Consider the following 15,000-nt stretch of genomic DNA (forward strand, 5'->3'; position numbering starts at 1 on the left):
AGACCGACAGATGTAACAAACACACAGACTGTAGAGGATTGTACAGTGTTGTTGTGTGTTGTATTTGAGTGGATGGACAGATGGATAATAGAAGAAAGCGAGGCGGAGGGGGAGGAATAAATGTGTGTGAGTGACGGATCACCTCTGACCTCTGACCCCTGACCTCATTCCAGCAGGCCTCCAGGAAATGATGCGTACGGTGGGGGTTGTGGTCTAGAGAGAGGACTGGGGGGTTTAGGACAGAAAACACTGTTTACACAAACGTCTCGCAGATATGATGATCCCTTGTGGACATATAAACACAAATCAGTGTGAGGAAAAATATTCAATATGATATTATATTATAAAGACAACACAATAAAGTTATCGTTTAATATCATGATTAGGGCTGTCAAATGATTAATCGTGATTAATCACATCCAAAATAAAAGTTTTTTTTACATAATATATGTGGGTGCACTGTGTATAATTATTTTATATATATAAATACACACACATGCTTGTATATATTTAAGAAATATTTTCATGTATATTCTGTATATAGATTTATATATAATTTATATTATATATAAATATAAATATTTTATATATAAATCATATTTTTTTCTTAAATATACATGCATGTGTGTGTATTTATATATACAAAATAATTATACACAGTGCACCCACATATATTATGTAAAAAAAACTTTTATTTTGGATGTGATTAATCGTGATTAATCATTTGACAGCCCTAATCATGATATAATATCATATCATCATTTTCAAAATTAAATAAATGGCTTTCTCATTATACTAAAACAAACTGTTAAAATATTAGCTGTACTTATTATAGAAAAATATTTAGAAAAAGAACAAATGATGAAAAGAAAAAAAATTAATGCAATTAATTCCATGATTTCTGGCCAGTCAGAATTAAATATTATTACATTTAGAGAATGTGTAAAAAAATAAATAATATATTTCATTATTGTCTTACACGTTAATGTATGAATTAACTTTGACAGACATAAAAATACATTTTGTAAAATTCACATGCTGGAAACATGATTCAGTGAATCTGATTGATTGAATGTAGATCTAAGAGTGTGTGTGTGTGTGTGTGTGTGTGTGTGTGTGTGTGTGTGTGTGTGTGTGTGTGTGTGTGTGTGTGTGTGTGTGTGTGTGTGTGTGTGTGTGTGTGTGTGTGTGTGTGTGTGTGGGGTGGGGGGGGGGGGGGGGGGTGGCGGCAGTGAGTGAGTGAGTGAGTGAGTGAGTGAGTGAGTGAGTGAGTGAGTGAGTGAGTGAGTGAGTGAGTGAGTGAGTGAGTGAGGTTAATATATCAGGTGTGCATCAGAACATCAGCTCTCTCTGATTGGTCGATGTGTGTTTGCTGGGTCAGCTCCTCCAGAGTTCCTGCAGTGGCCTCAGTCGGTGTCGAAGCCGGCGGGTTCGAGTGTCGTCTTCACCTGTCAGGCTCAAGGTGTTCCCGATCCGCACCTCATCTGGCTGAAGAACGGCAAGATTCTCACGCCTGGAGAAAACGTCAAACTCACCAACAACAACAGGTGAGCAGCCGACATGTGGAAGAATACTCCGAAAAATGACATGTTTTCAAATTGAACACTTTATTGAACCTTTAGATGGAATATAAAAATGTGTTCATGTGTTTTGTTTGATCCATCAGGCTTTTATGGCTCATATAGTCTGATATAGTGAGAATATTGAGCTCAGTTTGATGCAGATGCTAATATTTATGATGCTTTTAATGTAAATCAATGATATTTTTATAACAGCACAGCAGATACTGACATAAAATGCATATTAATATCAATATCTGCCAATAATGTCTTAGTAAGATGATATTTAAAAGCTTAGTTTTATGATCTGTAGTTTTTAAACAATAATGCAATGCAAAACACTGATGATAGAGGGAAGAACAGATAAACCTTCCTCAAAAGCCTGATGATCATATTTGCTACTCATGATTTTTATAATAAATGATGATGATAATCAAGTAAAGCTGCTTCAGTCCAGCTGAAATATTACTAACAATATCAAAGTTATTCCTTGATAAAATCAGAGCAGATTTGACACAGAACGACTCGTGAAGCTCGAGCTGAAGGAGGACGCTTGTACAATTAAACTAAAAGACTTTTACTGGATAAAAGAGTGAAAACGATCAATCAGAGACGGAAGCACTGCAGGAGATTGGCAGGTTTATCAGATCATGTTCATCGTTTAGAGCCTCACGGGGATAAAGATGTCAATGAAAATGAGTGTGTCTTGATTCAATTCAATTCACATTTATTTGTAACACACATCATTCACAGCAGCTTTACAGAAAGTGCATGAGTCCACATTACAGTGTACATCTGTTATCAGAGGAGACTGACTGAGTTATGTATTTCAGAAATGTACATATACAAAATCACAGTTAGCTAAAAATGTATTAATTTTAACAATATAATAATTAAAGGCAGAAACAAAGAGCTCATTGAAGTATGAATAGTTGTAATGATTGTGCCCTTGACCTGCAGTACTCTGGCTGTGACGCGCATCACGGCTGAAGACGAGGCCATCTATCAGTGTATCGCGGAGAACAGCGCAGGAACCAACCAGGCCAGCGCTCGCCTCGCCGTCTCCCAGTCCGCCCAGTTCCCAGAAGCCCCTCAGGACCTGACGGCCACACCACTGTCCACCAGTTCCCTGCGGATCCGCTGGAAGCAGCCGGAGCCACGCGTCACAGACGGCATCATCGGATACGTGCTGCATATACGCAAACTGGGCGGTGAGATGAGAAACCAACCGAGAGCTGCGTTTATCAGACGGTTGAGGATCTAAACTGATGAATGATGCGTGTGTGTTTTCAGAGCCGGACAGCAGCGAGCTTCAGGAAGCCGTGAGCAAAGACACGTTTCAGCACGACTTCACTAACCTGGAAGCCTCCACCACCTTCTCCATCTACGTCAAAGCGTATTCACCACTAGGAGCCAGTCAGCAGTCGAGAAGCGTCATCGCCACCACACATGGGGCCGGTAAGAGTTTACACACACACACACACACGACTGACAGATGATTGAACGCCATATGCATGCGTGAGTGTTTGCATGTGTGACTTAGTGTTTGCATGCATGAGTGAGTGTATGCATGCGTGAGTGAGTGTATGCATGCGTGAGTGAGTGAGTGTATGCATGCGTGAGTGAGTGTATGCATGCGTGAGTGAGTGTATGCATGCGTGAGTGAGTCTATGCATGCGTGAGTGAGTGTATGCATGCGTGCGTGACTGAGTGTATGCATGCGTGAGTGAGTGTATGCATGTGTGAGTGAGTGTATGCATGCGTGAGTGAGTGTATGCATGCGTGAGTGAGTGTATGCATGTGTGAGTAAGTGTATGCGTGCGTGAGTGAGTGTATGCATGCATGAATGAGTGTATGCATGCGTGAGTGAGTGTATGCATGCGTGAGTGAGTGTATGCATGCGTGAGTGAGTGTATGCATGCGTGAGTGAGTGCATGCGTAAGTGAGTGTATGCATGCGTGAGTGAATGTATGCATGCGTGAGTGAGTGTATGCATGCGTGAGTGAGTGTATGCATGCGTGACAGTGTTTGCGTGCGTGACTGAGTGTATGTGTGCGTGACTGAGTGTATGCGTGCGTGACTGAGTGTATGCGTGCGTGACTGAGTGTATGCGTGCGTGACTGAGTGTATGCATGCGTGACTGAGTGTATGTGTGCGTGACTGAGTGTATGCGTGCGTGACTGAGTGTATGTGTGCGTGACTGAGTGTATGCGTGCGTGACTGAGTGTATGCGTGCGTGAGTGAGTGTATGCGTGCGTGACTGAGTGTATGCATGCGTGAGTGAGTGTATGCATGCGTGACTGAGTGTATGCGTGCGTGACTGAGTGTATGCATGCGTGAGTGAGTGTATGCATGCGTGCGTGACTGAGTGTATGCATGCGTAAGTGAGTGTATGCATGCGTGAGTGAGTGTATGCATGCGTGAGTGAGTGTATGCATGCGTGACAGTGTTTGCGTGCATGACTGAGTGTATGTGTGCGTGACTGAGTGTATGCATGCGTGAGTGAGTGTATGCATGCGTGAGTGAGTGTATGCATGCGTGAGTGAGTGTTTGCATGCGTGAGTGAGTGTTTGCATGCGTGAGTGAGTGTATGCATGCGTGAGTGAGTGTATGCATGCGTGAGTGAGTGTATGCATGCGTGAGTGTATGCATGCGTGAGTGAGTGTATGCATGCGTGAGTGAGTGTATGCATGCGTGAGTGAGTGTATGCATGCGTGAGTGAGTGTATGCATGCGTGAGTGAGTGTTTGCATGCGTGAGTGAGTGTATGCATGCGTGAGTGAGTATGCATGCGTGAGTGAGTATGCATGCGTGAGTGAGTGTATGCGTGAGTGAGTGTATGCATGCGTGAGTGAGTGTATGCGTGAGTGAGTGTACGCATGCGTGAGTGAGTGTATGCATGCGTGAGTGAGTGTATGCATGCGTGAGTGAGTGTATGCATGCGTGAGTGAGTGAGTGTATGCATGCGTGAGTGAGTGAGTGTATGCATGCGTGAGTGAGTGAGTGTATGCATGCGTGAGTGAGTGTATGCATGCGTGAGTGAGTGTTTGCATGCGTGAGTGAGTGTATGCATGCGTGAGTGAGTATGCATGCGTGAGTGAGTGTATGCGTGAGTGAGTGTATGCATGCGTGAGTGAATGTATGCGTGAGTGAGTGTATGCATGCGTGAGTGAGTGTATGCATGCGTGAGTGAGTATGCATGCGTGAGTGAGTGTATGCGTGAGTGAGTGTATGCATGCGTGAGTGAATGTATGCGTGAGTGAGTGTATGCATGCGTGAGTGAGTGTATGCATGCGTGAGTGAGTGTATGCATGCGTGAGTGAGTGTATGCATGCGTGAGTGAGTGTTTGCATGCGTGAGTGAGTGTATGCATGCGTGAGTGAGTATGCATGCGTGAGTGAGTGTATGCATGCGTGAGTGAGTGTATGCATGCGTGAGTGAGTGTATGCATGCGTGAGTGAGTGTATGCATGCATGAGTGAGTGTATGCATGCGTGAGTGAGTGTATGCATGCGTGAGTGAGTGTATGCATGCGTGAGTGAGTGTATGCATGCGTGAGTGAGTGTTTGCATGCGTGAGTGAGTGTATGCATGCGTGAGTGAGTGTATGCATGCGTGAGTGAGTGTATGCATGCGTGAGTGAGTATGCATGCGTGAGTGAGTGTATGCATGCGTGAGTGAGTGTATGCATGCGTGAGTGAGTGTATGCATGCGTGAGTGAGTGTATGCATGCGTGAGTGAGTGTATGCATGCGTGAGTGAGTGTATGCATGCGTGAGTGAGTGTATGCATGCGTGAGTGAGTGTATGCATGCGTGAGTGAGTGTATGTGTGCGTGAGTGTGTGCGTTCTGTGAACTGTGTTGGATGACATAGGGCCTTCAAGTCAGAAAACAAAAGAACCGCTGTACTATAGTATTTACTCAGTTTACCCTGCTATGGTAATACTTGTTCTGCACACTTACTAATCACATGCACTAATTCTGTCTCTCAGTTCCCACAATGCCGAGTTTCTTGACGAAGGTTCTGAACAGCACAGCGATGCAGGTGTTCTGGGATCTGCCCGCTAAAGCAGGGCGAGTGGAGGGGTATAAACTGTCTCATCGAATGCTGCCGCAACAAGAGTTTGGACATGAGGAGCGTTTTCCTGCACAGATAAACACACACACCATCTCTAACCTGGGTCAGTGCACACACATGCATGCACACACTCACTCACGCTCCACTCACTCATGCATACACACACGCACACACGCATACACTCACTCCCGCATGCATACACACTCACGCATACATACACACACTGACACATGCATGCATACACACACTCAATCACGCTCCACTCACGCATGCATACACACACGCAGACGGGCATACACTCACTCATGCATGCATACACACTCACGCATGCATGCACTCACTCACGCATACATACACACACTGACACATGCATGCATACACACACTCGCGCACGCACACACTCAAGCATGCATACTCACTCACGCACTCACTCACTTATACACACACTCTCGCATGCACACACTCAAGCATGCATACTCACTCACGCACTCACCCATGCATACACACACTGATGCATACATACACACTCATGCACACACTCACTCACGCATGCATACACACACACACTCATTCACGCATGCATACACACACTCACTCACGCATGCATACACACACACACACACACACAAACACACACACACAAACACACACACACACACTCATTCACTCACGCATGCGTACACACACTCACGCATTCACACACACTCACGCATGCACAAGAGCAGCAGTGTCTCACCATCCGTATGTGTGTGTGTTGCAGAAGCCGCAGCGGTGTATGAGATCCAGCTCATTGCCTTTAATGGGAATGGTGACAGCATCGGCAACAAGCGACTCGTCTCATTGGCTGAGACTGAAAAGAGTGGGAAAGATGCAGCAGGTGATGCTTCATATTCAGGGTTTGAAATGAACATGTCAAATGTGGGTAAAATCATGTAAATGTTTCATCCACACTAATGAAAGCGACATACTGAGTATTTGCATTTGATATTTTAAATGTAAGCTGTGACTGATCATCTGGACATTTCTGATATATTTCCTTCGGCTAGTAGAAGTTCTGAAGTGGAAATCTCAACCTCTTGCAGTGTGACGTCACACACACTAGATGGAGGCAGAGCGTCAGTGTGTTCACAGTCGGTGTCTATGGAATGCCAAAGCTGACATAATAATAATATTAATAATAATAATAATACATAAATACATGCATAAATATATGAATAAAATATATAAATAAATAAAAATACAAATAAATGAGTATTTATACTTTTATTTCCGTATTTATGTATAATTGTATTTTTTTTTCACATTTATTGTTTCATTTGATGTATTTATTTTCACAATTATTAATGTGTATATGTATTTATGTCTACATTTATTTATATCTTTGTATATTTATTTATTTATTTATTATTATGTCAGCTTTGGCATTCCACAAGTCTCCTGCTCATCCATACACTTCTCTTCAGACGATCTACTGCATTTTCATTATAGAAAAACATTTTAGAATAAAAAAAAACTCTTAGCATTATATTTAATAAACTAGCATTTTTAAAATAATCATGATCTAGTAGATAAAATAGCATTTTAGAATAAGAAATACTGCTTTTGAAACAATATGTATTGTGAAATAACCTTAACTTATACGTTTTTAACAGTCCAACCACAACAGAACACATTGTAAACCGACTACTGTATCCCACAATGCAAAGCGCTTGACTCGACCTTTCGTGTTTGACCAAACTGAGACATTTTTACAGATAATTGGTTTTAAAATGTAAAACTGAGATGACTGAACGGAAATCTGCGACATCATGCAGCCATAGATGTTTCGTACTCGTGCTTCTGAAATGTTTATAATTTTGCATGCTATCTTTATAAAACCGTAGCCGGCAGATGATGTACTGTACAGCTGAAGGAGTGTGTGTGTGTGTGTGTGTGTGGTCAGCAGGACAGAGTGTCTGTAACTGTCGTCAGGACAGCGAGAGCTCCATCACAGGACTGGTGATCGGGATCCACATCAGCATGGCCTGCATCATCTTCTGCGCGCTCTTCCTGATGTTCGGGTACCGGCACAGGTGCGTCCGGTCTGATGCCGTCACACACTCACAGCTGGTGTGTGTGGAACTCATTACAAGTGACTTGAGTTAGGAATCAGATCTCTTTTTCACACAACTAGTAAAGTAACACATTACTAATTCAATTTCAGTTAGTTACTTTTTTGGGGAGTAATGCAATATTGTAACTGGGATTTTCTGCCACAGTGTTCTGACTGTGTGTGTGTGTGTGTGTGTGTGTGTGTGTGTAGTTTCTTCTGTCAGAAAGGTTCTCCGGGTAACTGGAGTCTGTCAGGAGGTCAAAGCGCTGCTAAAGACGCCACGATCCGCACGACTGACGCCATCGAGCTCATGCCACAGGTAAACACATCACCATGATCAACACCAGCTGAGTGTGTGTGTACAGCATAGGTGTGTGTGTACAGCATAGGTGTATGTACAGTAAAGGTGTGTGTACAGTAAAGGTGTGTGTACAGTAAAGGTGTGTACAGCATAGGTGTGTGTACAGCATAGGTGTGTGTACAGCATAGGTGTGTGTACAGTAAAGGTGTGTGTACAGTAAAGGTGTGTGTACAGTAAAGGTGTGTGTACAGCATAGGTGTGTGTACAGTAAAGGTGTGTGTACAGTAAAGGTGTGTGTACAGTAAAGGTGTGTGTGTACAGTAAAGGTGTGTGTACAGCATAGGTGTGTGTGTACAGTAAAGGTGTGTGTACAGCATAGGTGTGTGTGTACAGTAAAGGTGTGTGTACAGTAAAGGTGTGTGTACAGTAAAGGTGTGTGTACAGCATAGGTGTGTGTACAGTAAAGGTGTGTGTACAGCATAGGTGTGTGTACAGTAAAGGTGTGTGTACAGCATAGGTGTGTGTACAGTAAAGGTGTGTGTACAGCATAGGTGTGTGTACAGTAAAGGTGTGTGTACAGCATAGGTGTGTGTACAGTAAAGGTGTGTGTACAGCATAGGTGTGTGTACAGTAAAGGTGTGTGTACAGCATAGGTGTGTGTGTACAGTAAAGGTGTGTGTACAGTAAAGGTGTGTGTACAGTAAAGGTGTGTGTACAGCATAGGTGTGTGTACAGTAAAGGTGTGTGTACAGCATAGGTGTGTGTACAGTAAAGGTGTGTGTACAGCATAGGTGTGTGTACAGTAAAGGTGTGTGTACAGCATAGGTGTGTGTACAGTAAAGGTGTGTGTACAGCATAGGTGTGTGTACAGTAAAGGTGTGTGTACAGCATAGGTGTGTGTACAGTAAAGGTGTGTGTACAGCATAGGTGTGTGTGTACAGCATAGGTGTATGTACAGTAAAGGTGTGTGTACAGCATAGGTGTGTGTACAGTAAAGGTGTGTGTACAGCATAGGTGTGTGTACAGTAAAGGTGTGTGTACAGTAAAGCTGTGTGTACAGTAAAGGTGTGTGTACAGTATAGGTGTGTGTACAGCATAGGTGTGTGTACAGTAAAGGTGTGTGTACAGTAAAGGTGTGTGTACAGTAAAGACAGAGACTACAGTTATTCATTCAGCAGATCCAAAGCCCCGTACAAATGCCAACTGTACTAACCTAAACTACCGAACCTAAGCTGAAAGAATAGATTTATTATAGAGAAAAAGCATTTTAGAATAAAACACACAAACACACTCATATGTCATTGAATCTCATATGTAATGAACTCTGGTGTTCCTCAGGCTGGGGTCGAGCGTCAGGCAGCGGCTCCTCAGTGTCAGGTGATGATCGAACCACAACCTCTCAGCCCGGCAGACACTGGCACTGGAACCGGAACTGGCACTGGAACTGGAACTGGAACTGGCACTGGCACTGGAACTAGAACCGGAACCGGAACCGGAACCGGCACTGGCACTGGAACAGACACTGGAACTGGCACTGGAACTGGCACTGGAACACACACTGGCACTGGAACTGGTACCGGAACTGGCACTGGCATCGTAACTGGTACCGGAACTGGCACCGGATGAAGACCCCCCCGTCCAGCTGCACAGTGACCGAGTCTCTCTCACCAAAGCCTTACACAACTGAACTCAGTCACACACAACATCCGTTTAGTGCCTCTGATGACGGACGACACACAGATGTTCAGATGTTCAGATGTTCAGATGTTCAGTGTGGGATTGGAACAGAACCGTCTGTCGACTTAAACCTCATCAGAGCTCCGTTTAAACTCTCATTCAGATATTAGTCAAAGGAAACAAACCTCAAACTTAGTTAATGTCACTAACGTGACGCTTCTACTAGAATAACAAATTGAACTTCTTCCTGTTAAACCAAAAATGTGTGTTCTGTGTGACTGAACAGATGAATAGTTAGTGTGTGGATGTAATGAGTGTGTGTGTCGTGTGATTGCTCATTGATTATTCGCCGCATTAGCCTGTGTGCAGCTGGAGACTCCGCCCCCTTCCCTAAGCCCCTCCCACTCCACCCAAAGAGCCTGGGAAAACCTTCTACCTCAACCACGGGCGTCTTCAAACGGGTCCTCCTCGGGTCCGAGCCGATGCCAGTGAGAGTTTGACCTCCGCCGGGACGTGTGACGCGTTACGAGACTCTTCCTCAGATGTGTGTGTGTGTGTGTGTGTGTGTTGAAGCGGCAGAAGAAGCTTCTGTGAAAGCTGAGGAACGTCCAAAGATCTGCTTCTCCTCCCTTTCTCCACAGGGATCCACAAACACTGGTTCCTCTCAGTCCTGCTGGTCTGGTTACCGAAGCCCGTTTCCCACACACATGCTTTGGTGAATCATAATTATGACATAAAAGGCAAAATTCTGAGATAAGTACAAATATTATGTGCTAACTCATAGATATGAGGTGTTTTTTTTTTAAATTGAGATTAAAAAGCAACCTTTTTTTACAGTTTCAAGTTTTAACACTGAAAAAAAGTTGATTTTTTTTATCTCATAATTATAACTTAGTATGTAATAATTCCGACTTTTTAATACAATTAAATTGACATACTAAGTCGTCATATATTCTAATCTCAGTTATGCATTAGTATGTCATAATTAGTACGTTTTATGTCATAGTTTAGAATTTTTCTCTGAATTATGAATTGGTATATGACATAATTTTGACTTATCTCATAATTATGATTTAGTGTCATCATTTCAACTTTTTATCTCATAATTATGACTTTAACTTTGTCATAGTTTTGACTTTTTATCTCATAATTATTGGCTTAATATGTCATAATTATGCGTTTTAATGTCATAACTATAAAATACGAAAGCTTGACTTTTTGAAATGGGTTTTCATAACTGATGGTGATTAACCAGAAACTGACCATTAACCAAAGCTCTCCAGACACTGACGTCACTCAGTAGCTCATGATGATGATTACCTCAAAGACAGATTCTATTCTAGAAATTATAACTAATAACGACTAGCAGATATCGAATATATTTTCATATGTTGAAACCAGAAAATAAGATCTGCTTCTTTCTTTGTAATGTTGAAGCTGAACTTGCCAAATAACGGTTAGCGATCGTGTTTATGAGACCAAATACCTCGGTTCTTCCTCTAAAGCACATGAACAAACCCCAAACCAGCTTGATAAGTGTGTGTGTGTGTGTGTGTGAACTAACCGGGTTAACACACGCGTGAACTGCTCTTCACTGTTCGAATAGTTGCCAAAATAACACATTGTAGATCCACACAAAGTCTTTAACCCTTTAGGCCTCTGATTCTTGTTGTCCAGAACAAACGCAATGAAACCAAAATGTAAAAACTCAAATAAAGCAACAAGATTAGAAACCGAGGCCAAATTTAAGACGGACACAAGTGGAGAAACTTCTGTTCTCGTGTAGAACTTTCCTTTGATTCATTTTCCCACGATGAAAAGTTCTTTTTCTGCTTGATTTGGGAAATATTGCCAAAATAGATGTACGATTGTTCTTTTTAATGTTATTCTTATATTCATATTGTCGCTGTTCTTTTGATTACATTAAGTCTTTTTACAATTTGATTTCTTCTCTCTTTCTGTAGAATTAAAAAGAAAATGTTAGAAATTTGAGAGTTAAAAGCGAGTAGATTGTTGATTGCAAAGAAAAATTCCAAATTTGTATATGGATCACCAGCGTGAAAATACATTTAGTAATTCCAGAAGTGATTTTTACGGAAGCTCGTTTCGCCATGGAATAAAAAAAGAAGAAAAAAAGCGACTTGCGACTAATTCTGAATATATATTTTGTCATTGTGAATTATAAACTCAGAATTCCAAGAAAAAAGGTCAGAATTGTGAGATAAAAAGTCGCAATTAGCTTTGTTTCTATATTATTCCCTTCTGAAAGTGAGCTTCCACATATTAAAGCGTTATTGTTAAAGGCCTCAGACTCTGAAATGTCGCTTAACTGGTCGATCTCTGTTTGCTGCTTTATGAACCCTTCTGTATTCTGGATGTTGAAATGTTTATATGTGATGGATTGCTCAACATGTCTAAGGTTTAGGATTGTTTAGTCGAGTAGATGCTGATTTTGAATGCTTGTACCAATGAGAGAAGTGATGCTTTAACCTCGAACGCTCCTGTAGCTTTAACCTGTGGCTCTGAAACTCACGAGTGGACTGGAGAAACCGAGATGGTCCTCACTGCAGAACACGAAATCCAGGGGGAGGAGTTGGATCCAGATCCAACTCCTCCCACCTTACATAAACCTAAACCTACCCATCTTCGCCCCCTGAACCCTAGCCCCACCCCTAATCCTACCCATCTCCGCCCCCTGATCCCTAACCCCACCCCAATCCTACCCATCTCCGCCCCCTGATCCCTAACCCCACCCCAATCCTACCCATCTCCACCCCCTGATCCCTAATCCTACCCATCTCCACCCCCTGATCCCTAACCCCACCCCTAATCCTACCCATCTCCACCCCTTAGATCTGGATCCAACTCCGCCCCCTGGATCTCGTGTACTGCAAACCCGTCAGATCTGACACTGAAGTCATCGTGAGTTTCTCAGCTGACGTCTCTTCTGTTTCTCTTCCTTCAGCCGGTTGTAATGAACCTCTTTGCCAAATAAAACAGCGTTAAGTAGAATGTTACGTGTCACATGTTTCATTATTTCTGTGCAGAATCGCATGCGATTTATTATTTGCACTATTTCTCCTTGCACTATTAGTAAAGTTGTATCCCAATCCAAATGCACATGACCTTCTATTTCTAATAGAACTGAACCAGAAGTAATATAAACCACAATTATCTTCAACTCATATTGAAACATTTGATTTCTAACTTTGTGTATGAAACGGACAAAAATCATAATTCATTGAAAATTCCCTCAAATCTCCCTTGTTTCCGCATTTTAAAACCATTGTGTGAAAGGGATGTATGAGGAAGACCACAATAAAGAGAATAGTCTAGTTATGAAATCCTGAAAATACATAAATGTTTTAAGTTTAGAAATAATTTGCAATTGATAAATATTCTTAACAACAACATTTGTTTAAAGTCCTCCTGTAGTCAATAGTTTTATCCCTTAAAACTCATCTTTGATCAGCAAAATAATGTTTTTAAGCATTTTTTCCTTTTTAGCAAAATTTCTTCATGGCTTAAAATATCTCAGAAAAACACCAGCGATTTCAAACCGTGTTTTTGAGACTGTCTTTGATTCACTGCAGTTTTAAGGAGAAAATACTCAGCAATGCTGTCGACTTATGAATTTATGGTTTGTCTAAAAGCATATTGAAAACACCACATAGACATATAAAGTTTAAACAACATTAAAAGCTGGTTTTTCACCACGGGGGACTTTAAGTCCACCAAGAATTATTACCTGAGATGAAATTGAAGGGAAATTATTACCGAGCTCATTGATATCACCTCTTAATTTCAGGGAAACAAAGAAAATTCGAAAATTCCTAATATTACACCCAAGCAGAAGCATATATAAGTTAAAAAGAAGCGGGCCCACTATAGAACCCTGAGGTACCCCACTAATAATAGGAGCTGAGAATGAAGAAACCGTACCAAAGCAGGAGCGGTTCGGACTGACCTCTCCTGATGCTGGACATCTCATGAACAGGTTAGAAAATGGTTTTTTTTTTTTTTTTTACCATAAAACCACATTGGGTATTAATTATAACTTTTTAATCTCATAATTCAGCGTATTATTTGATTTAATTTTAAATTAATTTGTATTATATCATAATTATGAATAAGTGTCATGTGCTCATTTTTAGCTCATAATTATAATTAGTGTTATAATTATAATTAGTATGTCATAATTTTGACATCTCATAATTCAGATTTTTTATATCACAATTATGACCTTTTTATCTCTGCACACACATCTTTTTATCATAATTCTATAGAGCTCATATTCGCTTTACAAATTCTTTCTCATAATTATGTATTAGCATGTCAATTTTTACTCATAATTCTTAATTTTTTATATCATAATTATGAATTAGTGTCATAATTTCACATTTTTATCATAATTATAGGATTAAACTTTTATCTCATAATTGACTTAGTATGTCACTATTTTGACCCTTTTCCTCATAATTATGATTTAGTATTTCATAATTTTGACTCATCTCATAATTCCGATTTTTTATAGCATAATTATGAATTAGTGTCATAATTCACATTTATGAGAATTATGAGATCAAAATGTGAAATTATGACACTAATACTTAGTATGTCATAATTTTGACTTTTTATGTCATCATTTTGACTCTTTATCTCATAATTATGACTGCCATAATTCTGTAGAGCTCATGTTCGCTTCACAGATTCACTCCACACTAAATATAGAAACTGCATCTGCTGACGGAGGATGGAGATGTTCCTGCGGGCATTTGCTCTGAGAAGCTCCAGTGTTTCCGACAGCCTGTCACATCAGCTAACCAGATTTACTGTCTTGTCATTTAAAATTTATTTTCAAATGTATTTATGATGCACAGTTCAGTAGATTTGTGTTTCTGTGGAGCTTCACTCGCTGTCATTAATGTTACAGTCTCTCAGGAGCGTTCATTTCATGTTTTTACCCAGAATCAAACAAAAAAGCTAATTATATTTAGTATAAAGAAAATTAAGCCTTTTTTGCATTGTTTTCATGAAAATTAAGCACATGATACTAATTTCTGTAATACAACAACAACTCATTCTCATTGTAATATGTAAAATACATCATGTTGAATTTGCTGCACTGCCTTTAATTCATGTTTGTTTAATTGAAATCCTTCAAGGTTGATTGTGGAGGCGAGGCATCCAATCTCATCAGCTGGTGAATGGGGTTCCTCAGGGCTCAGTTCTGGGACCTTTCTTCTTCTCCATTTACACGACCTTTCAACCAGATGATCCAACAACAGCTGCACGCA

General features: G+C 41.0%; 1 protein-coding gene across 1 annotated transcript in view; it reads left to right on the forward strand.

Annotated features, from left to right (window-relative positions):
- LOC130078176 (immunoglobulin superfamily DCC subclass member 3) overlaps positions 1 to 9,652 on the forward strand; it is a 21,549-nt gene extending 11,897 nt beyond the window's left edge. The window contains exons 7-14 of the mRNA XM_056243697.1: positions 1,382 to 1,547; positions 2,520 to 2,770; positions 2,853 to 3,017; positions 5,548 to 5,736; positions 6,394 to 6,510; positions 7,579 to 7,705; positions 7,936 to 8,044; positions 9,365 to 9,652. Coding sequence (XP_056099672.1) covers positions 1,382 to 1,547; positions 2,520 to 2,770; positions 2,853 to 3,017; positions 5,548 to 5,736; positions 6,394 to 6,510; positions 7,579 to 7,705; positions 7,936 to 8,044; positions 9,365 to 9,652 — 1,412 coding nt within the window. The remainder of the gene's footprint in view (positions 1 to 1,381; positions 1,548 to 2,519; positions 2,771 to 2,852; positions 3,018 to 5,547; positions 5,737 to 6,393; positions 6,511 to 7,578; positions 7,706 to 7,935; positions 8,045 to 9,364) is intronic.
- Positions 9,653 to 15,000: the final 5,348 nt, after the last annotated feature.

This window comes from Rhinichthys klamathensis, unplaced genomic scaffold, assembly GCF_029890125.1.
Source record: "Rhinichthys klamathensis goyatoka isolate OS25496 unplaced genomic scaffold, OSU_Roscu_1.1 h1tg000828l_1, whole genome shotgun sequence".
Taxonomy (NCBI): Eukaryota; Metazoa; Chordata; class Actinopteri; order Cypriniformes; family Leuciscidae; genus Rhinichthys; species Rhinichthys klamathensis.